We start from the raw sequence: 27,289 nt of genomic DNA, 5'->3' as shown, positions 1-27,289 counted from the left end.
TGTTTATAGTTTATATAGCAAAATAAATATTTAATTGATATTTCACTGCATCTATTCAGTTATGATTGTGTATGAACACATTTTATGAGTTATTTTAAGCACTAAAATGAAGGCCATTGGGCTGTAACTGGTAAGCCCCCTACACATCTTCAAACATAAGTTTTTTCAACAAAAAATTGCCAAATGAATAACATAATTGTGTGTTGTGCTTATGTAGACACTTGAGATAAAGTCTGCTTGTGAGATGAGGACGAGGGTGGCCCTGGTCGTGATTAACGGGGGTCTGCAGAGAGCACTCTTTCTCTGATTGAACAATTAAGGGTGACCAAAGCCAGGAGGGGAGAGCTAGCCCCTCACATACTGTCAGTCCTCGCTGGAGAGACCAGCTAGGACCGCATGGCACTGTGGACTGCCCTTTCCTTGTCCCTCATACTGGTGAGTACAAAATACAAAATGCCCGCACATCCATAAATCTGTGACAGAGCACCAGATTTATTTGTCCGTGTAATTGTGACTGAACAGGTGCCGATTTCTCTTTGGGTATCCAGTACACTTTTCAGTGTGATTTTTTTATGCTTTTCATTTAGGATTTTATCACTTTGACCTGAGTATGACATGGCTGATGAGCATTTGCTTTAGGCTGTTTCAGGTTAGAAACAAACGTGGTTTTATATTTGAGATCCCAGAGAAAGCCCTGTGCTTTCTTGTAATGTCAAAAACACTTGGCGGTAGCAGGCATGGTCAATGCCTTTTCCACTGCGTTGGAGTGCATCTACAAGTGCATCTTTGAAGTAGTCTGAGATTTATTATTGTAAGTTGTGGTCATTGTTAACATACTGTTTTTAGAGCGATTTTAAAACAGAATCAGTAGAATCAATTTAATTTCAGATTCTCATTTATAATGAATGTAGAATGTTAGCAGAAAATGAGAATTTGGGGAAATTTCTTTACCATACAGAGAGTTGTATGAATTTTATATAAAAAATAAATGTTTTAAGAAGCTATTGTGTACATTTTGAATATGCCCTTTACAATAGTCAGACTATTTTTTCTTATAGGCTGTGGATTGCTGGCATGATCTGGACAATACAGAATATGACTGTTGGCCAATTTTACAGCCAAATGATTATAATATGATCGATTGTGGGGGTAAGCCTGAACATTTCGCTGTGGACAAATATTAATAAATAGTTTCCTGTTACATTTTTTCTTGTGCAAAGTGTCCACTGAAAAAATATACTCAGTGTTCTTGATTGAATCAGCCAAACATTAAATGCAATAAGACCCACAGATGCCGGATAACATTAAGGCAATGATGATGCATAATATTACAACAGCCCTTTTCCTTCAACCATAGACAATAGATGTACTTCATATCAAATATCAGAAGCTTTTATCAGGAAAACCAGGTGGCAAAAACTGTTTTCTTGAAATTGAATTTATAATGGTAAGTTGTAGATGTGGAGGGGTAGTGATTTCACTAGACTTTTTAAAAGAACAATTCTGTGAGTATTGCAGGTCTTACCAAATGCAATAAGCAAATAATCAGCTAACCATGTAACATAATGGATTATGATGATCACATGTAACCTTGTCTCAGAGGAGAAAGCTTGTTGTGTGTTATTATTCAAAGGATTGGAGATGGGTTGGATCCAGCGTCCTCCTGAAAAAGTCAGCAATGGAGAAGAGTTTAACGTCACTTATTCAGTCACTGCTACGGATTCCTTCTATGAGTATGCAGTCGAAAACAAGATTTTCAAGTTCAGGTGAGCTTAAATGGGACATTTGAAAGGATATTCACAAGTAGGAAAGGTGTTACTCCAAACAGTTGCATGGAGATGTACTGTAATTGGTCACAATTCAGTACTATAAACAAATTAAAATAATGTAAAATTCCATACTTACTCGACAAAGTTAGTATGATTAAGTGTGGATAGTTCATATATGCAAAAATAAACCCCAGGGGGCATTTACTGTTAATTAAGCTGATCATATATTCGAAGCATCTCTTTGTCTAACATATTTTGTGTGTAGAGTTTGGTTGAAACATTAGACAGTAGACCACCAACAGGAGAAATGATTTTCCTCCTCTTACAGCAATTCTTCAGAGGCCAAGAGGTTCTGTAATGAGCAGGAGTGTCCTGCAAACTGGAACAGTGCCAATGAGCACAACTGCTGTGTGTACCACGCCAACATCCACTCCTGCCCTCTTGCTCTGATGGTCAGTATGTTGCATTACTCTGTATCCTGACTTGGTCAATTGCCGCTGACCTTGAGTGTGACAGACAGAGTGGGAGAGCAAATGAGAGAGTACCGTCATTCTCGTTCCTCTCAGCCTAAGCCTTTACATCAGCAGCTGGGAGTTAATTATAGGTGCACAGAGGCCATTGGCTGTGTAATCATCTGGCTACAGCGGTAAACAATTTGATTACTATGAGCAGGGCAGGAGGCCTCAAGTATACCTCATCAGTGGTGGAAATCTGGGTCACAATTAACATTCGTTAAGACCCACTCTTGCTGTAGGGTTCTGTTTTTCTGTGTGCTGTGACTGCAAGGTGACCTTAACTCTTGAGCAATTCTACAATCAGGATTTGTGTTATTGTGAGGAGCCACACGGTTTGGTCAGTCTGATTCCAATCAATGTTCCTCCGCAGAAACAAGGGGGAATCTGTGGCCCTTGGATCCCTGATGATGGAAAAATTGTGACGCATACTGTTTCCAAGGCAGGCAAGATGAGCCAGCAGTTCTGGACATCAAAGGTGCTTCCCAGTGAAACTGAACAAATACACAAGACTAGTTTTAGGTGCACAAGCTAAAAAAGATTTTCTTTCATCTGTCATTATCTGTAATGTTTCGAATGTCTCGTCCTGTTAAGGTGGTCTTGGTCCATGTAGGAGTAACCTCTGTGATTGCTCATATCAAAGTGGGGCAGATGCATGCAGCACTGGAGTCCAAGGTCCTGGTCGTAAGTGCTCAAGGTCAGCATCGTTATGCCAGTAATGCACCCCTGTGTGGTGCATATGCTTTCATGGAATTCATAAATTTTTATTTATATTGTACTTTTCTGGAGGACACTTTACAGAGCAAAGCATAAAAACAATAAGACTTAACAGAAAGCATACAAGAATACAAGATTTACAATAAGGAGAGAAAACCAATGAACGCATAGGAAATCTAACAGGGTGCTGTGCATCTTGTCCTGTATCAGTGTGCGGGGATGAAATTTGTGAGCCGGAGGAAAGCTGTCTCACCTGCCCAGCAGACTGTGGGGTCTGTCCGATGGCAGTTGGCATTAAAGTTGCCATTGGACTACCCGTGGCCCTGTTCTGCAGTGGATTCATCTTAACCATGGTGGTGAGACAGTGCGCATATGTCCAAATTAATAATTAATCTGCGCGGAAACAGGCACCAGGGCTCTTAGCCTAAGCCATGCATATTTAACACTCCTCATTTCAGTATTGTTGCAATCAATAAAATGGTAGTGATGCACTCAGTTGTGACAGTAATAAACATTTAATTTAATTAAATGACAGACAAGGGTATTATCATATGAGTTATTATGAATATGGGTTTATTATCATATGATTTTCCAAGTTTGCTCTACCAGGTCAAGATAGATGGAGCTCAGCTAGCTCTTGCAACTAGCCCTAGCATTAATTAAGTAATAAAAACAATTGAAAACTGGGCTTGAAGCATTGTATAAATATTTTAAAGCCGGGTTGGGAAATGTGAAAATTTTACAATTCGGGGAAACGTGTTGCACAACTTTTTCAAGGATGTGTTCTTAATAGCATAATTCTCTCATTGTAGTGGTTTCAATACCAGAAACAGAAGATGTTTTGGGATGAGAGCTGGATCATAAACTACAAAAACATCATGTTTGGTAAGAGATAGCTGATTAGATTCACTTATGATTCACCTATGCTGAGGTTTTAATTGTGTTCAATGCTCTGGCCCTTCAGGTAAAGTGTGCTATATGGGCTTCTGTAGCACAACCAGCCTTCAGCTTGTGAAGAGCCTCTCCAGTTTGAGCAGAACCACCGATGTCACTGTGTGTACTGTGGCCAACACCACCTTCAAACATGGCTTCATCCAGCCGGGCATTTAGTAAGTCAGACTCATTAAGGATGTGAAATTCATATTTACAGTGTAGGTGTTTGCCTTCTCTGAATGAATTAGAAAATAAATTCAAGACATGTTCATTGACAATGCGCATGTTGTGACATTAACATCAACCACTAATGACCAAATCATTCTCATTTGAAGTACTTCATTCATTTAATATAACAAACATAAAATAGCAAAATAAGGACTTGTTATTATATCTCAAAGTTTGCTTCAAAAGCTCAAGTTTATTCAAGATAAGTTAACTATTCAGCAGACACCTACAGGTTACCAGCTGTCACGTCAATGATCTCTGTCCTCTGTTTGGTACTGTACAGTGTATGGTTTGTAGTGCAGCGTGTAGTCACAGTCACACTTGCTGTCACAGACATGTTCATTGTAGAAGCACACACGCTCTGCAGCTGCGCTCTCTGTGGGTGCAGGTAGCACAGGAGAACACTCTGCATCTGGCGCACAGTTGGCTTTGCGTCATCCCAAGGGATATATGGGAGGGATTAAGTCAGTGGAGATAACAGTGCTCATTGCTGGAGTGAATCCTGTTGGCTGTCCAGGCACCCATAGCTTGCTGTCTGCTCGTGTGTATATGATTGGGTCTCCTCCATCTCCCTTCTGTACGTACGAATCTTGTGGCTGTGGTGTGAAAAGAAGCCGCTAGCTGGCTCCGTATGTTTTGGAGAAGAACCACAAGTTGTCTTCTTCACTCTCCCAAGCTGGCAACAGGGGTGTATATAAGCACATTTGTACATATTTGCGAATTGGACATTCTAAATTGTGGTGGAATGGAGATGCAATTTTTTAAAAATTCAAGTAGTGTTCATTGCACTTTGTGTTTGCTGACAGTGATGGAAGACCTGTAGCAGTTAAACATGTAAGGAAGAAACACTTCACACTGACCAAAACTATCAGGAAGGAGGTCAAAGAAGTGCGGTAAGTGTAATGCACCGAACCTCATATGCTCGCGTGCATGTTCATCAACCTCAAACACTGACACAGTCACACTTCATGTGGTGATGCACTCGTATCTCAGACACTCATTAGAAAAGCTGAATTGAGCTGAATTGTAATTGTTAATGTTTTAAGATCGTGTGGATTTTCACTGTGGCTTTTCATTTGAATCAACAGGGAGCTTGATCACCCTAACCTGTGTAAATTCATCGGTGGATCCATTGACGTTCCCTACATCACCATCATAACAGAGTATTGTCCCAAGGGCAGCCTGGCTGATGTTCTTTTGAACAAAGATGTTCCAATAAACTGGGGGTTTCGGTAAGCTGATTCATCACCTTTTTGCAGCAGTTTTTGACTTGGTCCTCTTTTGTTGTTATTTTTTGGTAATGTTTCGTTACGTTTTTATATATTTTCACCCCAGGTTGTCCTTTGCTACTGACATTGCCCGTGGGATGGCATACCTCCACCAGCACAAGATGTTTCATGGAAGACTTCACTCTAGAAATTGTATCATTGATGATCGCTGGGTCTGCAAGATTTCAGGTAACAGTTAAAACTCTTTCATTCAATACCAGTCTTTTGTCAATAGCATTGTCTTAGACACGATAGCCACGTCTTTAATTTGTCCTGTTATGAGGGAGTTTGCATGCATTGAATAGATTCTACAAGTCTGACAAAAAATCAATTAGACAGTTCTGGTTTAATTTTAAAAATCTCTTGAGGGACATTTTGTAAAAGGCTTTTACACAATAGACATGATAGGTATCAGATGAAAAGCTTATTTTCCTGCTTGTTGCAATTATACTGATAGACCTTGTACAGTGCAATATCCAGTATTGCTTGTTTTATGGGAAACAGCTCTCTTTTGAAATAAAACAAGTTGCAATATCTGAACAACTAAATTATTTTCTTATCCATTTAGACTATGGACTTTGCGCTTACAGAAAGGAAGACTTTGAGGCTGTCAGTAATGGTTTCCCCTGTGAAAATATCTACCGAATTTACTATGCCCCTGAGGTTCTCCTGGGCACTTGCTCCAATACCACTCCAGGTGCTGATATATACAGGTAATGCTGCAGCAGACAACAGGACAGTGTATGCTGTTGAGTACTGGACTTGGGGCCTAAGTTGACAAAACATTGTTCTTATAAGCCCAAACAAATATTTTATGTCAAAATCTGCCAGGAAAACATACACAATATGGAATATGTACGGTCCCAAGAACAGCATGAAACTGATGCAGTGTCTAACGTGTATAGGTTTCTCTGACTTTCTGTTTTAAACCTTTTCAGTTACTCTGTTATCTTGGTGGAGATTGCTACTCGCTGTGACCTTATTTCCGTAAGTGTGCGAGCTGATGCCTCAGATAATTGCTTAACCGTCCTGGATAAATGTTTCCAATTAAGTCTGTCATTGAATCCTCTTTATCAGGGGCAGATGGAGACAGCAAAGTTAGATGTAATGTGGCGGCCTTCCCTCCCCGAACTGAAAACAGGGAAATCAGACAGTGACTGCCCAAATCAGGCAGATTACTGCGAGGTCTGTATCCAAGTAGTTTACAATACAATAAGTTTGATGTCATACGTTTGCCAAATTTTTTTATTTTTTCAACATTTAGCTTAACAATAATATTACATGACTAACAAGCTAAAGCACAGGACAATACGCAATATGTTAAACATGGAAAATTGTTAAATTCAATTTAACCATAAACTCCCCAAGGGAGGATTTTCTAAACTACAGTTGAACATTTTGTGTAGCTGATCAAGAAATGCTGGTGCCACAATGTCGCAATGAGGCCTACCTTTGAACAAGTGAAGAAGATGCTGGATAAAATGAACCCTCATAAAGTCAGCCCTGTGGACATGATGATGAACCTGGTACGTTACATTATAAATGCATCATTGTACTTTTAAAGTGTTTTTCTTTATGTAGTTTTTTTTGTTTTGTTTTTGTTTTGTATTAAAATGTCCTTATCATTTAGCATATATTTCCAATAGGATATCCACTTATAGATTAGCAGAATAATTTATCATTTCTAATATTTTGAAATGCCCTTTAGTTTACATTCAGGCATTTAGCAGATGCTCTTATCCAAACAAATTACGTAAGTGCAATTAAAAAGTGTATATTGCACAACCAAAAGTGTAAATCAATATTTTAGTGGTATGGTCTGTGGCAACAGGACTTTCACTGAGTCACATTTTGAAACTAATTATGAGCTTTTTTTATGTTTCAACTCCAGATGGAAAAGTATAGCAAACATTTAGAGGCCATTGTGGCTGAGAGAACTCAAGATCTACTCCAAGAAAAACAGAAAACAGACCGCTTGCTTTACAGTAAGTGGCTAAGAGCTTGTCTGTTGATAGTTTGTTGCCCTTGGGATCATCTATTTGTCATCACTGTATTTGTTCTTGTATCCAGACTGTGTACTATCCTTATACCAGCAATTCCTTAAAGGGTACAAGGAATTTTGCACAATACGATTACTAAAATAAAATGGCTCCTTCTCTTAAATAGATCTATTCGGCCATGTGAAAATAAGACCAGGTCAGATCTCGGAATGAAGTGTTAGACCATTTAGAAAATTAGAGCTTTTTTTGTGTTACGGCTAATCCCATTCGAGTATATTCTCGATCACTATTTCTGATATACTGCACAGTATGCTGTGTTAAAGAAGTGCACTGTGTTTTCACTCCGACGTTATCGATGTACCCAGGTATGTTACCGAAGCCTGTGGCCGACGACCTTCGTCAGGGGAGGACAGCAGAGGCTCAGAGCTACTCTAACGCGACAGTCTATTTCAGGCAGGTGTCTCAAGATGTTATGGAATTACCGCATTCATTATTTCCTATGATGCGTACTTTCCCAAAGAGCCAGAATCAATCAGAATGCATGTACTATTGTACTATTACAATTGATATTGTAGTTTTTGTCATACTGTTGCAGTTTTTTTTAAAGTATATTTTATTTCAGGGCAGCATGTGATGTGTTGAATCGTGACTTTACACTTGTTATCTTTCCTTGGTTATCTACATTTTTTTATCTACAAAAAAAAAAAAAAAAAATCCAACAACCTACTACCAGTTGTTTGTAAATCCTTCTTCATTTAGCATATTAATCTAATCAAATTTGAACTCTGTGCATGACATGCTGCTTTTGTTCTCCCTGATGTTAGTGACATTGTGGGCTTCACACAGCTCTCAGGATCAAGCACCCCCCACCAGGTGGTGGATTTTCTTAATAAGCTCTACACCACGTTTGATGACATTATTGACAATTATGATGTATACAAGGTGGAGACCATAGGAGATGCTTGTGAGTGTGCTTCACATTCTGAATACTTATTTTGTTATTCAGCTTTACGGAATTCCATCTAAGTTGTCTTTGGCTTAAAGCCTCATAGTCTTAAGAGAGAATCTATAACTACACACTTCCAGTTATCAGTATTGGTCCTGGCATAACAATAGATTGGTTTTTAACATATTTAAAAACATGATAATGCAGATGTCCTAAAATTTAATCCAGCACATAACCTGAGTTGTTAATTTGCCTATTTTTAGATATGGTTGTCTCTGGCGTTCCAAATGAAAATGGCATTAACCATGCAGGTGAAATAGCCAGTATGGCTTTGGACCTGATTAATGTTTGCCACAGCTTTAAAATCCCGCACAAGCCCACCACGCAATTGAAGATCCGAGCTGGTATCCACACAGGTATGCTTGCCAAAGCCTTATAATTGTAAAAAAAAATGAAAGACTTGTGCAATCAGCTCTTACTTTTTGAATTGTAATGCTGTATACACCAAGGAACACAAGATTATAAAATGTATTTTATGGTAGCTAAGGTACCTTTCTTTTTCATTATATGTTTACTGTAATATGCAGACGCAATACATTTCACACTTCTAATTTCCATGTGCCCCTTGAGGATCTTGGTGGAACTTGTCAGACAGCTCCAAACCAACCATGATGCTTTAGCTTGGGCCTTCAAAACAAACACTACACCTTTATATCATCTCATCTGAAATTCCATAACTATAACAACATTAAAATATCATTTATATCAGTTAAAATCAGATCAAGCATTTCTCATTGGTAGGTGACTGCTAATTATTGTACACTAATTTTGCATGTCACTTTCATTTATTGTAATACTTTACAACTTCTAAATGTACAATATATAGCCTGTCTACATCAAACAATTCAAAGAACTGATAATGTAAAATTATGTCAAATGGGAGGACTATATAAAACGGGTTGTAATTCCTACATGGATAATCCAATATGAATGTAAACGCCTGACCGTTTTTACAGACAAAAAGCTGACAGTCTGCACTTTAACCTTGCCTTCAATGTTTTATTTTAAATCCAATGCTGGAGTACTGAGTCAAAACAAAAATTGTGTCACTATTCCAATGCATGTACATTTAACTGTAAGTCTCCCTGTCTCCTTACTCACTATAACAAGGTATGCACTATGCTTATGTAACAAACTGTTACAAAACCTCACCCTGCCTGCAATCATGATGAAAGCATTACTTTAGCATTCAGTCTTTTCCTTTAGCCCTGTGGTATGTATTTACTTGCCTAGAACTTATTTGGTGTAGATGTAACATTACATTCTTTCAAAAGGCATTTCTGCACCCACTTTTATGAATTTGTGTCCCCACAGGCCCTGTGGTTGCTGGCGTTGTTGGGACCAAAATGCCACGGTATTGTTTATTTGGCGATACAGTGAATACAGCATCCAGAATGGAATCAACAAGTGAAGGTACAGAATTGAGGACACAGAATCTTTGTATTCACATGCTGTTATTCTTTTTTTTTTTCTTTTTTTTGGTGCACATTGCAGTCTGCTGAGATATGCTCTGTGTATCTCATTGGGGGAGGGGCATTACAGAGGAGCTCAGAGAGGCTCCACTCGAGCTCATTGTTCAGCACAGAAAATGAGAACCCAATTCAGTGCAACGTGTTCCCCAGGGGGGAAGTGTAATTAGTCTTCTGGTGCCAGAGTGATTTGCATGGGCCTCAGGAGATTCACACTGCAGGCCTGCCATGTTGTTTGTAGTTCTGACACAGTTGTCTCACTGCAGGAGGAAGGGCAGAAACATTCTGGCTTTTTATTTCAGCATCTCACGGTGTTTACAGATAGGAATGGCATCAGATGTAATGTTGGATAATATACTCAACAAGTGTATATTACCTTTTCTGAAAATTAATTTGAAGGCATTATAAATTATATTACTCATGTGCTTGTGGCAGTATCTCCCATTGAGCTCAACTGCGTTTCCTCTCTGAAGCATTAAAGATCCAGTGCAGTGGTACCACTGCAGACATGCTACACACTTTGGGAGGATACCGTCTGACATGTCGCGGGTCACTGAATGTAAAGGTAAAATAACCTGTCCTGTTTCATGTGCACTAGCACCAATGCCACAACATTGTGTGTGTGCTTGCCCTTTGGTATGAGAGCAAAGATCACAGCTGTGAAAAGTACAATTGATTGCAGGATGTTTTACAGCCCAGAGCCATACTGGTAGCAAGCATATTTGTGATAAAATGTACCTTTTCTTGTACCTTTTTGTCCTTTTACAAAATAATTTTGTCCATACATATAAACAATAAATCTGAATAAATACGCCTGATCATGAAAGAAAATGAATGCAAAAAATGCTCATTTAGTAGTTAGAATATAACACAAGACATCAAGACTTATTGATTCCAAGACTTTTGCTTTTGAAGTTAACCTATTGAACAAACTACTAAACAACAGAATCCTAGCAATGTAGTCACTATGTTATTAAAATCAGGTTTGGGTGCTGGTCTGCCTCCTTCTGTTGATAAAAATGATACTGTTTTACTAACCTTTAATGTATACGGACAAGTTCAGAAAATTTGTATATTAATGCTATTACTATTATGTGATATTGAGTCCCCTGTAATGTGTAATGTAGTGAAAGAACTCAGATGTGTGCAAGAAAACCAGGCCCAAGGGGGTGGGTGGGTGGGTGGGGGGGGCATGGCGTGTCGTACCCAGCTGGGTTGCATGTGTCAGTGAAGGAAGGGCCTCAGCTGCTTTGTGCTGAGTACTTACAGGAACCTAATTGCTCCCATTCCCTGTTCTCAGGGCAACACATGCTGCGTAGGCCCATCTCTTGACAAACCCTCAAGAATTGCATTTCATTACCGGTGGCCTGTGCAGCAGAAGCAGTTTGGTATTTAGTCTTTTGTTCATATGGCATAAATGTTTCTTTGACAGGGAAAAGGTGAAATGACGACTTGGTGGCTGGAAGCCAAGAGGGGACCCTGTGATCTACTGGGCAAAAGAAATGACTCTCATGGAGGTCCTGTACCTGTCAGTAACTAGCCTCTGAGTGCGCTACTGCTATCATCAACATATGTGATGGAGTCGGATTTGAATAGGAAACTTAATTGACAAAGAGCTGAATTTACATTTCTGTCTGAGCAGGGTACTGAGGAGATTATACTATATTCAATTTACATTCTTGGTAAATGTGAGATGTAATTTACTCTAGTTAAAAAAGGCAATGCCATTCTCATGATAACAACTGTAGTGACTAAGCATACATTTTGGTATTTTTGCAAAGTTATATTCCAAAGATTATTTGAAATGCAGTATATGGTGTCCTTAAGAGTCTAACATTAATTTTAAATGTAATATATGAAATAAGGAAGCAGTTCTACTGGTATTTGACAGTGTATTAATTAATGCATTTCCACATGTAGAATTGTTCACCTGTTAGTACAAAAAAATCATGCTATTGTTTTAGCTGTTCCTTAGTCATGTGTGCACATCTGCTGAAAATAATGGCCTGTATTTTGACTTGAAAGTACTTGGTGAAATGTGTGTGATCACGTGGTGATTTTTTTCATCCATGTCTTCATAATTGGAGAAAGTGAGTGCACTGATAAAGACTAATTTACCATGTCTACACACACTGTTCTATGATATCTGAGAATATATACAGTGATTGATAGCTGGGATTGAGGCAACAAAGTATGCTTCACAGTTATATTCAAACAGACTTGACCATTATTATACATGTCGGTGCCAGTGGATTGAACTTTGAACTTTTATTGTCATTTTTAGTTTATGCAGTCTCTTTCTATGCGATCATGTGTACAGTAAAATACATTGTTCCATGGTTCTAAACATTTCCCAATGAAGAATTAAACTAAATCTGTGTTACACCATTTAACTGCCAGGTACATCAATTTCTTAATAAAAATACTGCACAGCCAATTTACACCTTTTAGATTTGTAATCAAACAATTCACATGTGGTAAAAGTAGACATTCTCAGCTTTTATTTAATTGTATTTTTATGTACGTTGGTTTCACCATGTAGAAATTACAGCACATTTTATATATACCCCTGACCCCCCATTTTAGGGCACCATAATGTTTGTGACATATTAATGTTATGTAAATTAGTCATGTAATCATGTTTAGTAGCCATGTTTAGTACTTTGTTACATAGCCTTTGCATGCAATGACTGCTTGAAGTATGCAACCCGTGGACACCATCAGTTGCTGAGTATCTTCTCTGGTGATGCTCTCCCAGGCCATCTTTAGCTCTTGCTGGTTTCAGGGTCTAGTTGCCTTATGTTTTCTCTTCAGCATATGAAACACATGTTCAATTGGTCTCCGATCTGGTGACTTGGACAGTCAAGTCCAGTTTTTGGTTTTGAAAATCCTTTATTAGTATATTTGAGATCATTGTCTTGTAGGATAAAGCCCCCTCCAATGAGTTTGCTGACATTTACTTGAACATAAGCAGGTAATATGCTTCTATACACTTCAGAATTCATTCTACTGCTGCTATCAGCAGTTACATCATCAATGAAGACTAGTGAGCCAGTACCTGTGACAGCCATACATGCCCAAACCATAACACCCCCACTACCATTTTTCACAGATGAGGGGGTTGCTTTGGATCTTGGGCAGTTCCTTTTGGCCTGCACACTTTTGTTCTTCATTGTCAGTAGACACAACTGAGCTGCAATAACATTAAACTCATTATCTTGGGCAAAGAACAGTCAAACAAGGGAATGTTTTATGGGAAATTGATATTTACCATAAAACTGTACATAGTTTTCTTTTGTTTTTCATGGCATATTATGATGGCAGGAATAGGCCTATTCACCCTACATCTGCAAATTCAAGTCATAAACTGTACATAGCTTTAATTACAATTTTATTTAAGTGTCTGGGGTTATAGGTTTTGGTTAAAGCCAGAGTCGGGTTTAGAATACAAAGGCTGGGAGTAGGACAGTTTGATTTCTGTAATCCTGTGATCTTTGCAAACAATTTTACTCACTCTTTCTATTTTTAAAATCCACTGAGAAATTATTACAGCTGAAACTAGGGCATAATGCATTCAGTCCAACACATCCCTCTGTAAAATTGGTCAGTGTTTGGCTTCCTTTGTGGAAGAAAATTGTTGAAAAGCAGACACTTAGCTTGCTCTTCATGTGAAGACCAAGGCATATGTGTGTGTGTGTGTGTGTGTGTGTGTCTCAGTATAACTCTTTTTGACTCATTTATACGACAAAGGCTGTCAGAATTTGCTTGTCCTAATGCAAAGTAATCATAAATCAAAATCAATCTCCATAAGTAAAATGGTCTTTGTATTTTTTAGTGCTGGGGAAAAAATCTGTTATGTATCACTTCTACTCAAATGATGTACCAACACCCACCAAGAACTAGCCTGTCTGGTCTGTCCAGTCCTCTCACAATGTAGCCCTTTCTCCAAACCAAAACACAGCTTTCTTTTAGCCTCTATTGCTCACACTATAAAATACGACAAACATAATATAATATTTTTGTCTAATAATAATAATAATAATAATAATAATAATAATAATAATAATAATAATAATAATAAATATGCTACTCAGGAATGCATAGACTTCCAGTAAATACAAAGCATAACAATTTCAGGAAAACTACATGGTTATAAGAATATGTGTACATACGTAAAGGAACAATATTTTAACGTTAATATATTTTCTTGGTGACCTCCGTGACAAATGTAAAACGGAAATTTATTTAGCAGGAATGCACAGTGCCGATTTTAACTTCGGAAGTGCCTGCCGCCATAAGCAAGCTTTTAGAGGGTTTATGAGAGACATCAAGGGTGTAGGGTGACGATTTTGTCGGTTTATGCGTCTTTTTATTTATTAAACAAATGTTTTTATAATGATAACAAAGAAATGGGTAAATTGACCTGATGTTGGATTAATTTTTTCGCCTGGAACCAGGACAATAAATTATCTAGAGTCTAGCGTTTTAGATTCAAAGCGTTCAGTAAGAATGTTACCTGGCTAAACGACGGACCAGAAAGCTTTGGGTTCCAGCCAATAGAGTAAGTGTGTATTTGTTGCTTGACAACGCACTACCAATGACCATACTGCTTGTTGTTACTGTAAAGACAAGAGTCGGGAGCTTCAAACCTGTGGTGGGAGGGTTCATTGCTAGCATCATCAGCTGGAAATGGAGAAAACTAGCGTACCTAGCTAACTAGCTAGGTAGCAAGGTACGGCGCACTCAATGTGAGTATGGTTTGTTAGTCATGCTAGCCATAACTAGTTACATACAAACAATGGAACAGAGTAATATTGCCCTAGCCAGTAATAATTTGTCTAATAATACAAACACACCGTTCTTTTCAGCCTAGCCAGGCATCGTTCAGAGTAAAATTGGCTCTACATTTAAACTTCATTTATTTGCTAGACTAAGAACTGTCTAGCGAATATTTCCGATCGAAACATGTAGCTATAGTTACGTTATTTACTTACAAACTAGCTAGGTAGCTAGCTGACTATTGAAGCATTAGGGTAGTCTAAGGTTTAGTAACACCTTACACTTATTCTTGTCAATGTGAGACGGACAGCTATCATATCGGTGAGGTGGCTGCTAGCTATGCTTTGAAAATGGCACTTTACACCTGTCCAGATACCTGAGCTCGGTAGCTAGCTAACGTTATTTTTTTGATGCGACTCGTGGGGGCATTATTAGATTATGCTAATCTGCTCATTCTACACGAAATAACGTTTTCTTCCCAGTGTTGAAGGTAATATTCTGACATGGATGTGTAGCTGAATGTGGTTTAATTTTATAACGCGACAGATTGCGCCAATTATAGCTAGCGAACAGGTGATCACTATAGACTACAGCTACCGGATCGATGATTAAGATTGAGTAACGTTAACTAGTTATTTAACTGTTAGCTGACCGTCTGTGTTTGTGAAGGACATCAACCTAACGCATAAAGCAAAAGCCATAACACCACAGTGCATTCTGTGTCGTCTGTGCGAGTATGACGTGACATGTAAGCTAACTAGATAGCTAGTTGTGCACTGTTAACGTTAGCCAGTTTTTTAGCTGCCAGACTCCTCCTTTCTACTAGGAACTCAGTAGTACAGTTAGCTGCTAGCTAGCTTATTCTGCGCTAACGTAATTTTAGTTTTGCCGTTTGGAGCTGCGTCCAAACGTTATCGATGTTATCATGTCGAGTAACGTGTGAATGTGTTGGCTATTTTTCTTCTCAGTCCACTTTGCACGTTCATGTTTTTTGCGTTATCCAACACATTTATTTTTGTTTGAGTCTATGTTGACCTTTTGCATTGGTGACGCTGTTATATGGAATGTTGTGCGTGTGAGCGGGTGCGGTTGTGATCGCATTGCACCTTTTATACTTATTTACCTGTAAAGAGGTATTAGCTACTTGATAGGCTATATTATAACTATGTTAACCCACAACGCTGCAGTGCATGTTACACAATAATTGAAGTAAGCTTGTCCCACAAATAAACCTAGCCGTAGACATTCGAATGTTATTTTATGTAGGTCAACATATACTACTTTGATATTTATTAAATATAAAATGTAAAAATGTCTCTTTTTAATACTTTATATCCGTATTTATAAACTAGTAATACTTCATTGTCATAGCAATTGGCCGTATGGTTGCTTGGATTAGAGTGTCCATTGGCTTCTTAATGTAGATCTGGGTTAACTCTTCAAAGCTCCTGATAAGACATAAAGCATCTGTTGTTTTCATTCTGTATAGAGTAGTCTTTTCCGCTTAATTGGCTAAGAGGTCATTGACTTCAGTCAGTTTATTTTCAGAAGAATTTGACTTCGAATCTAATCCAAATTAATTAGTATTTTGTGTAGTGTTCCCTTGCCTGTGTACAGTTGCATATGATCTTTTTTATTTTCTGTTTAGCTCTGTGGATATCTTGTGTTCTTTCTTTAGTCAGTTTAAAAGCTAATCTCGTTGAAATTGAATTTTTGAATCAGCCATAGGAAAAGGCAATTATACACACTGTAGGCAATTTTTATTTTTTTTATTTTTTTTAATTTAATTTATTTTACAGAAGCCCATTCCATGATGTAAGGCTTGTGTTGACCCTTATTTAGTTACAGTAGCTGAGTTTGCAATTTTTAATGATCTGTCACTGTCAGGCCTGCAACAGATGAGCATTTGACCCACACTCACTAAGCAATGATTTTACACTGCTCTCTTATTCTCATATTTTGTGGCAGGCGAGGCTGTGCTAGATTTATCATGTGCTCATGTCTTTAGCTTTTTATAAAATACACTATCCTAGCAAATCTGAAATATGGGATTTTCTGCCCTTTTGAAATTTTTCAAAAATGTCCTAAATCATATAAATTGTAAACACACACTTTCTGTGTAAATGTTTTCTTTGGGTGCTCATTTCAAACCCATCAAAAAAATGGGGGGGGAGGGGTTGTTGGACATGGCTGCCATAAGCTGATCCGTTGTCAGTATCATGTCCTTGTGCAGGTACTGACTGCAACCATTTATTCACATTGAAGGTTTTTTTTTGTTATCTGTCATTTAAAGACAAATGATACAAGTACGGGCCCAGGATGAGGTTTCTGTATTATGGTGCAGCCCTGCAAAAATATTCTGCTTACAAATGTGTATGAACATTGTGTAGGAAAGGTCACTGTTGTGTGATTATGAACAAATCAAGTATGCTTCCACAACATGATTTACAATATGTTATCCAAGCAGTGAAACTTTGCATTAAGAATGGGAATCCTTTCCTGAATTGTCAGGAAAGATCAGGGGGTCTCAACCCTGTTTCTAGAGTGCCACAGGGTCTGCTGGTTTTTGTTTTCACCATAAAATTAGCAACCAGTTCAGACTCAAGAAACCAGCGAGGCAACCATATTAGACTTCTTTAATTTATTCATTGAGGTAGTTCACTTTTTTAAGTAAAAAGATTAAAGACATTTCAGATAGGCGTTTCTGATGACCTACCGGTTTCAAAATGGCTGGCATCAGAGCATTGATTGGTTTGTGGTATCAAGCGAGAAAATGCACCTAAAGAAATGCTTTGGCCATTGTAAATGCAAATGTTTCTTGTCCTCCGAGCAATTTATTTGCAAGTAGGCCAAACATTATACTGTGTGTACAGATGAACTATTTTAGTCCAAAAATAAGCTATACATGCACTGTTCTTCGCATTGTATTTAGTCCACTTGTTACTCAACCAGGTGTGCCATTGGTTTAACTGTTGCCTGCCTCCATGCCACTAATCGTACCCCACCCCCACCCCCACATGCATCCCAAAGCCACTTGCTGTGTGTTAATCTTGTGCATTTGTTGAATGGGCTCTGGTAAACTGTGGGCTGTGCTCTTCTATTTCAGGATCTGCCTGCATAGGAGATTCCATTTTCTGCATGTGTCACATCTTGTGGATGATCAAGACACCCAGGTACGCCAGTATTTAGTTGGTTTGGAAAGTTGGACTGTAACAATGCCCGAGTGCTTACTGGGTAATTATAACAGTTACAGTTAGACTTAACTCTGTTTAACTTGCTGGATAGGAAATATTGGTATTCTAGCACATTTTAAAAGGTGTTTATAATGTTAGATAATTATTCACCTTAAATATATTCTTCATTTCTCATTACAGAAAAACAAGGAAAACAACAGCAGTTCCTCCTGATTTACAATGTCTCCTTCAAGGCATGATACCCAGCCCTCAATGCACTCAAAGTCTTTGTCCAAAAACTCGTACAACATATTAAGTGCCTTTTGCACTGAGGAGAATGTATCGCAGTGTATTTCATACATCGAGGAGGTGGGTGTATAATATGTGTATATATGTAGAATATGTATATTTTTATTTTATGTAAATGTGAATATGTAAAATTTTATTTTTTATATATATAAGTATGTTTCAGAAGGGCACAAATCTAATTGCGCTGTGGTGTGATTTTGATTTTGGGTTACATAATTTGCTGTTGTGTTCTTTTACGGTTGAGGTGTAGTCGGAATTTCACAATGGTGTGTATCGTATTGCACTAGGGAGGGGAACCACCCTTGGGAATAGGAATCGTTTTACAGCCTTAAGCCATTTTAGGTGAATGCAAAGGACAAATGTATACTCTTGGCTGTTGAAGGGTGCAGCAAAATATTTGAGCATTTGAGGCTTGAGTCCTGTTTTATGTGGCGTGTGCTGTTTAGTTTTACCATTATTCTGACTTCTGGTTGTGCAACTACAGGAGGTTTCCTCTCTGGGGTTTCCACCGTTGTGTGGCGAGTTCAGTGGAAGCAGAGGCCTGAACACGGTCCCCGTTCTGAACACCATGTACGAGCTCCTGCAGCTGCACCGCCGTGGCCTGCGCTCTGTGGAGGACCTGGAGACAGAGCAGCTCAAGTCCAGCAGTGATCTGGAGTACGCTCAGCTCAGCAACTCCCGGCTGAAGGTCCGACTTGTATTTGTGTTTGTCCTCTGATTTTTGCTTTTTTCTTCCTCATTTTTGCAAGGTGTTAATGAACCGTTTTCCACATTTCAGACAATGAATGTAATGGGAGGTAGTGATTTAACAGAATGCTTTTGTTATTTCTTAGGCTGTCATATTCCATTGCAGGTGAATAAGCTTATGGTTTATGTGTGTTTTGGTTTTTCTAGGATCAACTTGAATTCTCCAGAAGGGAGAATTCTGGGCTTCATGAGAGGGAACGCCAGCTACAACTGAAAGTAAAGAGCTTACAAAACTGCCTAAAGAACGAGAAGGAAGAGGTAGATGATTCGCCTAAATTCACTGATTTGTTTTAATGATCTACTTTATGCAATTGAGAATTTGTAAGACTGATGGGCTTGATCAACTTGCAACACACTTTCTGCAAAATAAAACACAAAGAAACATCACGTTTGAGCTAAATTGTTTCTCAATCACTTTTTCAGGTGCAGAAGCTGCAGAACATAATTGCAAGCCGTGCCACGCAGTACAACCATGACATGAAAAGGAAAGAGAGAGAATACACCAAACTGAAAGAGCGTTTGAATCAGCTTTTAATTGATAAAAAGGACAAGAAACTTGGTATGTATTAAGTGTGACCTTTCACTGAATTGTGTAACTGAAGTGTTTTGCTTTTTTTCCTCCAGTTTGGAGTGATCAGTCATATATTAACGTTGCAGGGTCCTCCGCTATAGATGTGGGAGGGCACAGACAAGCATGTGCTCTCTGAAGCATGTGACATCAAGCACACTCATCACACTGCAGTGTGAGTCAGGTGTGCACAGGGACGAGTTGGGGGCGGGGATAAACTCGTCATGTGCAGTTTAAAGGTTTACGAGCAGCTGCCTGCTCGGCCAATGGCGTTCACTAGAGAACAATGAGATACCCCTGCCAACTGCACCCTCCCTAACCATGGGTTAAAGTCCTGCCGATTCATGCATCGCTCTGTGGTGTCCCTGGTCACAGTCCGCCACTGGCATAGTCGAGATTAGATACTACACCATGTGACCTGTCCGTGGACTAAATTGAGAAGTGTCCTAACCAGATGAGCTGTCTAGAAGCCAAGACATACATTTTTAAAAGTATGTTTTATATATATAGAAACTGTCATGATTACTGGATTTTATAGTATGCATGATTTTGAAGCGTCTTCTCAAACAAAACAAGGCCAACCAAGGCATTGTGCAATTTTTTAATCCACCTACAGTGCAGTAGATGCTCAACAGACCGGAATAGGTCTACATATAAAAAAATTTAATTTGCATTTAACTCTTGAGAGCTTTAGTAACCTAAATTCTACATCTGCATATTCAGTGCAGACCCTAGCATGCCTTTTGAGCAGCAAGTGGCTCTTGGGAAAAGGCTGCACTGTCAGTGAGTGCTTGTTAGTTTGTGCCTTGTCTGCACCACAAGGCACTGACCGCTCTGTTCCTTATAGATTTCAGTAGACCCGTCATCATTTATCATATTATACATCATTCAGGTAGCAACTGGTTTTCAAAGGTATTTCACATGGCATCTATTTGATTTCATGGCTTCTTTGATAATCTTTCTTAATATTGGAAAACACAATTAATGCCTCTCATTGGACTGAACTCTGAAAATACTCTAAATTAGTGAAATCACTTTTTATGAGACCTGGGAGAAAATAGTTTCATACTGTGTCTTTGGGTAGTTTTTACTGGGAAGAGGCTACGCACAGTGCCATAGATGTGCTATTTGCATGCATCTTTGCACAGCAGAGATAATTGTTGTTTCTCTGCCTCTTTTTGTCATTATTTCTGATTCCAGCTATTGAAATCCTGAATTGTGTGGGAAGGTCTGATGGGAAGAGGGGCCTTTGGAAAACTGGGAAAACTGAGGCCAGGTAATGGGCAGCTGCACTGTCACAAACACCCACTCTTCTGAAAAGTGTCCTGTATTTTACATAAATGTACAATATTATTTTACAACTTTTTTAATGTTTATCATAAGTGAAATGATCAGTTTGGTGAAGGGGCATACCTTGCCAGGAGTTCAGGAGGAAATGATTATATTCATTCAAACTGGGGATATTTAGAATTTGGGATCTTTCCTTAAAATGAGATTAGTTTGTTTTTAAACTGCAGTGTTATTATTTTTTTGGTTTGCAGAGGTCAAAGTTAAGCACTTTAGATTGAGAGATCAACAGTCCTGCACAGGTTTGATGGATGGATGGATGGGCAGAAGATTATTAATACTAAATATTTGCTTTAATGACTACACCTGGCCCAGGCTGAAACTGTTTACATTTGTCTCAGACTTGCCCAACAAACCCTGTATTTGATATGTACTGTGCATATAAATAACATACTATAGATCATAGCCAGAGTCTTGTAATGATAGTTCTTCTACTGCCAGTATATGACAGTGTGACGATAACTGGGTTAATAAACAGCCGATCATATGTTTTCACTTGATCACAGCAATTGCTCATGCTTTGGAGTGGTTATAAGCAGTTAAGCCTGATAGGCTGGTTATTTGTACAGACGTTGCATCAACATTGATTAGTGTCAAGGATTGTCATTATAAACTGTTAACAGGATTTAATATTGGAGTCCTTCCAGTCCCTGTTTAGCCGTGGCAAACATCTCTATCCACAGGGATGATTCAAAGGCACCAACTAGAACGCCAATAATGGCTATACTGTAGGGCAGTTCAAAGAATTCAGGCCCTTGTAGTATGTGTTGTAACTGGAGTACTGGATCCTTTAGGTCCTATGGTGATTCAGAGCATTATATATGTGAGGGGAAACCATTAAGGAGAAGCTTGCTGATTTCGCAGGTCAGATGTTGGTACTCTACGGGAGAGGGTGGAGCTTTGCAGAGGAATACTGGGTAGTTCACTAGCAGCTGCCAAGTCCGTCGTTATGTTTCCTGGGGAACGGCTCCTCACTAACGCCCATATGTGGGCTCTGGCCTGGGTTACTAAAGTACTTTCACAAAATTGGGCCATTGTCATAGTTTGTCATCTTTGAGATACTTGGCTCCTTTTCAGACTAGCTTTATTCTATTCAAATGTTTTTAACGTTTTATTTGAAAAATTTGTTGAATAATAAACTTAATTCACTCTCCCATAACCATGTGGCACTGATAGACTGCACCCTCTCTGTTTGATCATAGTAGCATCGACTAGTCATTGACAAAAGAAATGCATTTGTTGAGTACTGTGGAAAGCTGTTTATGAAAAATAAAATTTATTTTCATTTAATCTTCATTTTAGAAGCTGTTCAATTCGTACTTATATATATGCGCAGGAAAAGTGCTTATTTGATCTCCATGATCTCAACTAATAGTTAGCTGTGTACATTTAGGGCTGTATGTCAGAGTAATCCTGGCGGCTTGTTTGCATGTAACACCAGGGGCAAAGCTTCATGGTTCTAACACGTCCTCTTTGTCTCCACTGTTGGGGTAGAGAATATTTCTAATCCGATATCTGTTCTTCAGACATGAGGGAGAAATGTACAAGACACTGCTGAACGATTATGAGAATCGTCAGAAGGACTTGATGATGGAGAATGCAGAGCTGAAGAAAGTACTGCAGCAGATGAAAAAGGAAATGGTGTCTATTTTAAGTCCAAGGAAGCACAGTCTGAAAGGTGAAAAGCCGGATGATGGCACAGAACCGGTAATTATTTTCCCCTTATTTAGCCCCCAATTTTTTACTCTTTTACAGTACGTTTGTAAAACCAATAATATCTACAAAACACGTAAGCTTGTATGTGTGTCGTACTATTTTTATATTGATTTTTTTTTCCGAAATCGGCACGCCGGAAGTATTTTTGAGGCATCATTTTAAAGCGATGGATGTTGCAGGTGGGCTCTGACAACGACGAGGAGCTGTACGACTCTAGCCGCGGGACTCTGGAGCTGTCGTGTGAGCACGCCCGGGAGCAGCTCACCAACAGCATCCGCCAGCAGTGGAGGCGACTGAAGAACCACGTGGAGAAACTTGACAATCAAGGTACTGGCTAGTTCCTGGATATGTTCAATACGCCTGTATTTGTTTGCCATCGCCTTTTTTTTTTTTTTTTTTTGCATTTTGTCGAGCAAGGATTTTCACATTTTCAGAACGTATGTGCGTTTGTGTTATTCATAATGATCCTTTGAGGCCCCTGGTCATTCTATAGAATTTACAGTGAAACAATGAATTGACGTAACGTAACGCGTCAAATGAATTTTACTATACAGACATTGTTTTAAATTTTTAAAATGTGATCTAGCTCTTTCATCCATATGCGAATTGCATCTTTGCAGTCATTTAGTTTGGAATGTTAGAGCATTTCCAGAAACTAGCTCAGGCACACTCTTTGTTCTGTGGGAATCCTTACGTTTATCTAGCTTTAAGACCTTTTTCCCCTATTGGTCTGTATAATAAGTGATTCATCACACACACCTGTACTGTAAGACCAGAGTAATGGTACCATCTCCCAAATATTTATATTATATTAACATACCCTCCTAAGATATTTGCTACCTTCGTTTGATGTAAGTTAAATGTCTTACGTACATTAAGTCTCAATGATATATTTATTTGTACCTATTTTAATGCACTTAGGTACCCTTACGTGGTGTGTGTGTGTGTGTGTGGGAAGGAAGCTGGGGGCTGGGGTTATTGTTATCGAAAGCAGTCTTGATAAGGGCCTTATAAAAAATATTTTTCATTTAATTATGACTTAATTGCCTTTTAAGTATTGGCAGTGGCCTTGAAATCCTGAAGACCTTGTTTAGGTTTTCTAACGTCCTTAAACATACCAGACTGACGTCGTCCATTATTACTGACGAGGGTGTTGTTTGGTTTGCCTCTGACCCTTGGTTGTCCTCCATAATTTGACAATGTGGTGGAAATCATTTTCACTGATTGATGGTCTGTGTAAATGGCAATCGGATGTACTTCTGAGCGCTGAAATGAATGACAGGCCTTTCGGAAGAGGTCAGTCCAGTGATTACAAAGTCACCCATTTCCTTGGGCTTGAATGAAAAACAATTGCCCAGTTTGTCAGCCATCATTATGGAAAGTGAACACACAGTGACCTCTACAGGCCCATTTTTGTCATATGAAACTTATATATATGAAACCTTTCACTGAAAGATTCTTAGGCAAAATTACTTGAAGTAAAGACGGCAAATTTGGTGTAATTTTTCTTGTTTGTTATTTGGCCGTGCTCCAAATGTTACTTTTCAGTTGGAATGATGTTTATTTTCTTCAAAGGTGTTTTTACACGGTCATCTGACTACAGCCTTTCCTGAAAATCTAGCAAGGCAAGCTCTTCTGTGTACTTGACCGTGTTGCTCAGACCCTCTGTTCCCATCTTTCAGTTTGACCCTAACCGATGCGTGTTCATTACCCTGCATGCTCAACACTTATTCCTGTGCTGAACTAAAATCTGTGAGCGTGTATGGATTTGTGTCCCTGCTCCAGGTGTTCCTAATCGACTTGTGTATAATTGCAGTATAAACCTTTAAAAACCAATGTGAGGTTTTTCTCAGTGGGATTAAATGGCTTCATGTTGTGCACTGTCCCAGCGTCGTTGGCGCAAATGGATGTGCGGGTCGGTAATGACGTCATCGCCCGGGAGGCCCACGAGGAAGAGATGGAGAAGCTTAAGGTGGAGATTCAGGAATGTAAAGATGTCATTCAAACCCAGCAGCAGCTCTTGCAGGTTTGTCTAAAGCACCACCTTTTGCCTTTTAGGGTCTGTGGAAATTTGAGAACGTGACGAGGTGTATGAAGCTTGCTTTAGGCTGTTGTGTAACTTAAAAAAAAAATATATATATATATATGTTTGTTGTTTGTTGTTTGTTTTTGTGCGCACCCCCTCTCATTGTTGTACAGCAGCAGCTGAGCTCCCCCTGTGACGACGAGACCGCGGCCCTGCTCAACGACTGCTACATGCTAGAGGAGAAGGAGCGGCTCAAAGAGGAGTGGAAGCTCTTTGAAGAGCAGAGGAAAAACTTTGAAAAGGAAAGGAAGAATTTCACCGAGGCTGCCATTAGATTAGGCCATGAGGTATTTCCCTGAGCAGCTTTAAGTGTTTTTTTTTTTTCTTTCTTTCTTTTCTGGAAAGTTCTTAAAGGCTTATTGCAGCCCAGAATCAAAGTGGCAGCTTTTGACTCGTTTCAAGAGTTGTCGATCCGACCACATAGCTTTGTGTCAATACTACGCTTACCCGCTTCTACCTTTCAAGGACTTTGCTTAAACTAAGTGTTAAATACCATTTTATTCTTTGAAAATGACTGTCCATAGAAGACTACCATGCAAAATGGGATATGCTAAGATTGGGGAAATCTATAAAAAATTGTGGAACTGCATGGCAGAATTAAATGGCCTAAATATTAAAGGGATATTTTCTTTATATTGAGGTAGTTCTCCTGTCAGAACCTTCCAGTTATTTTACAAACTGTAATACTGTGCCTCGCTTCATTTGTGAGTGGACTCGTGCCACAGTGGGATGGAATTGCAAACGGAATAATATTTTGTGAAAAATGTCCTTGAAATTTGACTTTGGCTTGAAAGTAAGCTGTAGTTTCATTTTGATTATCGATTCAAACATGTATAGCTTCAAAAGACATTATGTGGGCAGATGAGATGAAATAAGTTATTGTGAAGTTATTTAGAGATATTCCAGTCTCTTCCATTTCATGTGGCCAGTAGTATCTCATCGGTCTCATGGGAAACATAAGTGGAATGTTCACAAAAACTGTATCTGTATGGGTCAATTTGTAATTTGAACAATAATGTTTTCCTTTTTGAGTAATAACTGTTTAATGTAGAGTTGGAAGCTGTAGTGTACAAGTTGATGTTTTTCTTTGAACTCTTCAGAGGAAAGCATTTGAAGAGGACCGCGCAACTTGGCTCAAACATCAGTTTCTGAACATGACTCCATTTGCAGAACGCACAAAATCCCATACTTCGAAATCTCAAAGTGCCTTATCAGCTTGTAAGTCTGGATTATGCTTTCATGAAGGCTGAGATCAATTATCGTTATGCCATTAATACCTGAATTTATTTGATAATATTGATCCTGTACGTCTATCTCTTAAGGTGTGAAGCTACTGTATTACTGCAGTAGTTCGCATGGCATGATGTATGTAATGTTTATATTTAAATGTAAGAAATTAGACCTTTAAGTCTTATTGTAGGTACCGAGCCCGAAGTTGAAAACACATCCACTCCTGCACGACGAGGTGAATCGATATCTCATGCCACTTTTACCTCACCGAAAGCTACCCCGGTGAAGATGCCATCCACCGATCCCAACCGTACATTTTGTATCATCGCTGACCACAGGTACTCAAGACTGCGTCATTTCTATGTATAAACATGGTAGTCACTGTGCCTTCTAATATTATTAATGCTGCATTAATTTTCAATAGAAGTTTCTGAAATACTTTTTTAAAAATTTAAATTCTTTTTTCAGCTCAACTAAAGCACTACCAAAGAGGGGGAGTTGGCAAGACTTCAATATCATGCATAGCAGCGAACTTTCAATCAAGTCAAGTCACCGCAACGGAACTGGTGACAGAAGCATATTTTCTCATGCTGGAGAAGATGATGGTCAAACCTAAGGCCATTGTATTTCTGACAACCCCAGTGCTGTCATCGTCTTTTAAAATTTGAACTTTCTTTTTTAAAGCCGTATCCATGAACTTCATCACTGCATTTTGTTTTATAACATACCGCAGTTTACGTCAAAGATGAATCAGAAGTAAAATCTAAAGAAATCAAGCTAAGCACTTGAACATGCCAAAACCGATTTCTCTTGAATTTCTTGTTTGTACCCATTTTAACATGTAACCCTCTTATTCCATTAAGGCAGTTTGATGTAGCCTGTGTAACCTATAGAACTATATTGTCTAATACAGCAGTTGCTATTGCTGTGTGATTTTGAAGTTAGGAGGGTATAATAAACATCTCTAAAGTTTTTTTTAAGTAGAAATGTACATTTTGACTGGTCTTCTGTTTGAAAGTGTATGTGTTGTATTGTGTTAAGATGTTTTATTAAGTTGAATGTTTACACGAATGCAGTTATATAGTCTAATTGTATCATTTTTCCCATTTAGGGATATCATGGTTTAGGACTTTTTCCCCAACTATGGCAAGTCTTTGGGTTTTAGAATGTAAGAACTTATAGTTGAAATGCTGCTCATACAAACAATGCAATAAGATTGTAATAAACTGAATAAAAAATATAACCAACTTGTATTGCTTGATTTATATAATGGATTGTGGAATAATCACATTTTCTCCAAAGTTCTAATTGTTTTAATGTATTATTCTGAAACATACCTTTGTGACTCAACTATGTATCACTACTACGTGAAGATTTGGTGTTGCTGCCCTGGATTAGTGAATGGTGCTACAAAGTCACATTTTCTTTTTTT

At 38.6% G+C, this 27,289-nt stretch overlaps 2 protein-coding genes across 8 annotated transcripts; both read left to right on the top strand.

The window, feature by feature from the left end:
• The first annotated feature begins 348 nt into the window (after positions 1 to 348).
• LOC135253753 (atrial natriuretic peptide receptor 2-like) lies at positions 349 to 12,324 on the top strand. The gene is made up of 23 exons (XM_064333458.1): positions 349 to 435; positions 1,059 to 1,149; positions 1,634 to 1,766; positions 2,098 to 2,221; positions 2,655 to 2,759; positions 2,876 to 2,978; positions 3,209 to 3,354; positions 3,811 to 3,883; positions 3,963 to 4,107; positions 4,966 to 5,052; positions 5,248 to 5,391; positions 5,495 to 5,616; positions 5,996 to 6,140; positions 6,366 to 6,414; positions 6,505 to 6,612; positions 6,834 to 6,953; positions 7,319 to 7,412; positions 7,793 to 7,880; positions 8,252 to 8,391; positions 8,637 to 8,789; positions 9,748 to 9,846; positions 10,376 to 10,467; positions 11,335 to 12,324. The coding sequence occupies exons 1-23, from the start codon at positions 397 to 399 to the stop codon at positions 11,440 to 11,442; spliced, it is 2,508 nt and encodes an 835-aa protein (XP_064189528.1). The 5' UTR covers positions 349 to 396; the 3' UTR covers positions 11,443 to 12,324.
• Positions 12,325 to 14,509: 2,185 nt separating this feature from the next.
• On the top strand, positions 14,510 to 27,104 carry ssx2ipa (synovial sarcoma, X breakpoint 2 interacting protein a). 7 transcript variants are annotated; one of them, XM_064333457.1, is made up of 14 exons: positions 14,510 to 14,650; positions 17,788 to 17,855; positions 18,071 to 18,223; positions 18,648 to 18,851; positions 19,058 to 19,168; positions 19,334 to 19,469; positions 20,679 to 20,754; positions 22,352 to 22,532; positions 22,721 to 22,868; positions 24,431 to 24,567; positions 24,744 to 24,914; positions 25,728 to 25,845; positions 26,048 to 26,195; positions 26,326 to 27,104. In XM_064333457.1, the coding sequence occupies exons 3-14, from the start codon at positions 18,095 to 18,097 to the stop codon at positions 26,471 to 26,473; spliced, it is 1,707 nt and encodes a 568-aa protein (XP_064189527.1). In that variant the 5' UTR covers positions 14,510 to 14,650; positions 17,788 to 17,855; positions 18,071 to 18,094; the 3' UTR covers positions 26,474 to 27,104. The 7 variants fall into 7 exon arrangements, with proteins under 7 accessions (XP_064189527.1, XP_064189522.1, XP_064189521.1 ...); XM_064333452.1 differs by having other exon boundaries at positions 14,511 to 14,650; positions 17,788 to 17,854; positions 18,056 to 18,223; positions 24,741 to 24,914; XM_064333451.1 differs by having other exon boundaries at positions 14,511 to 14,650; positions 24,741 to 24,914.
• Positions 27,105 to 27,289: the final 185 nt, after the last annotated feature.

This window comes from Anguilla rostrata, chromosome 4, assembly GCF_018555375.3.
Source record: "Anguilla rostrata isolate EN2019 chromosome 4, ASM1855537v3, whole genome shotgun sequence".
Taxonomy (NCBI): domain Eukaryota; kingdom Metazoa; phylum Chordata; class Actinopteri; order Anguilliformes; family Anguillidae; genus Anguilla; species Anguilla rostrata.
This window is presented reverse-complemented; position numbering and strand designations above follow the sequence as displayed.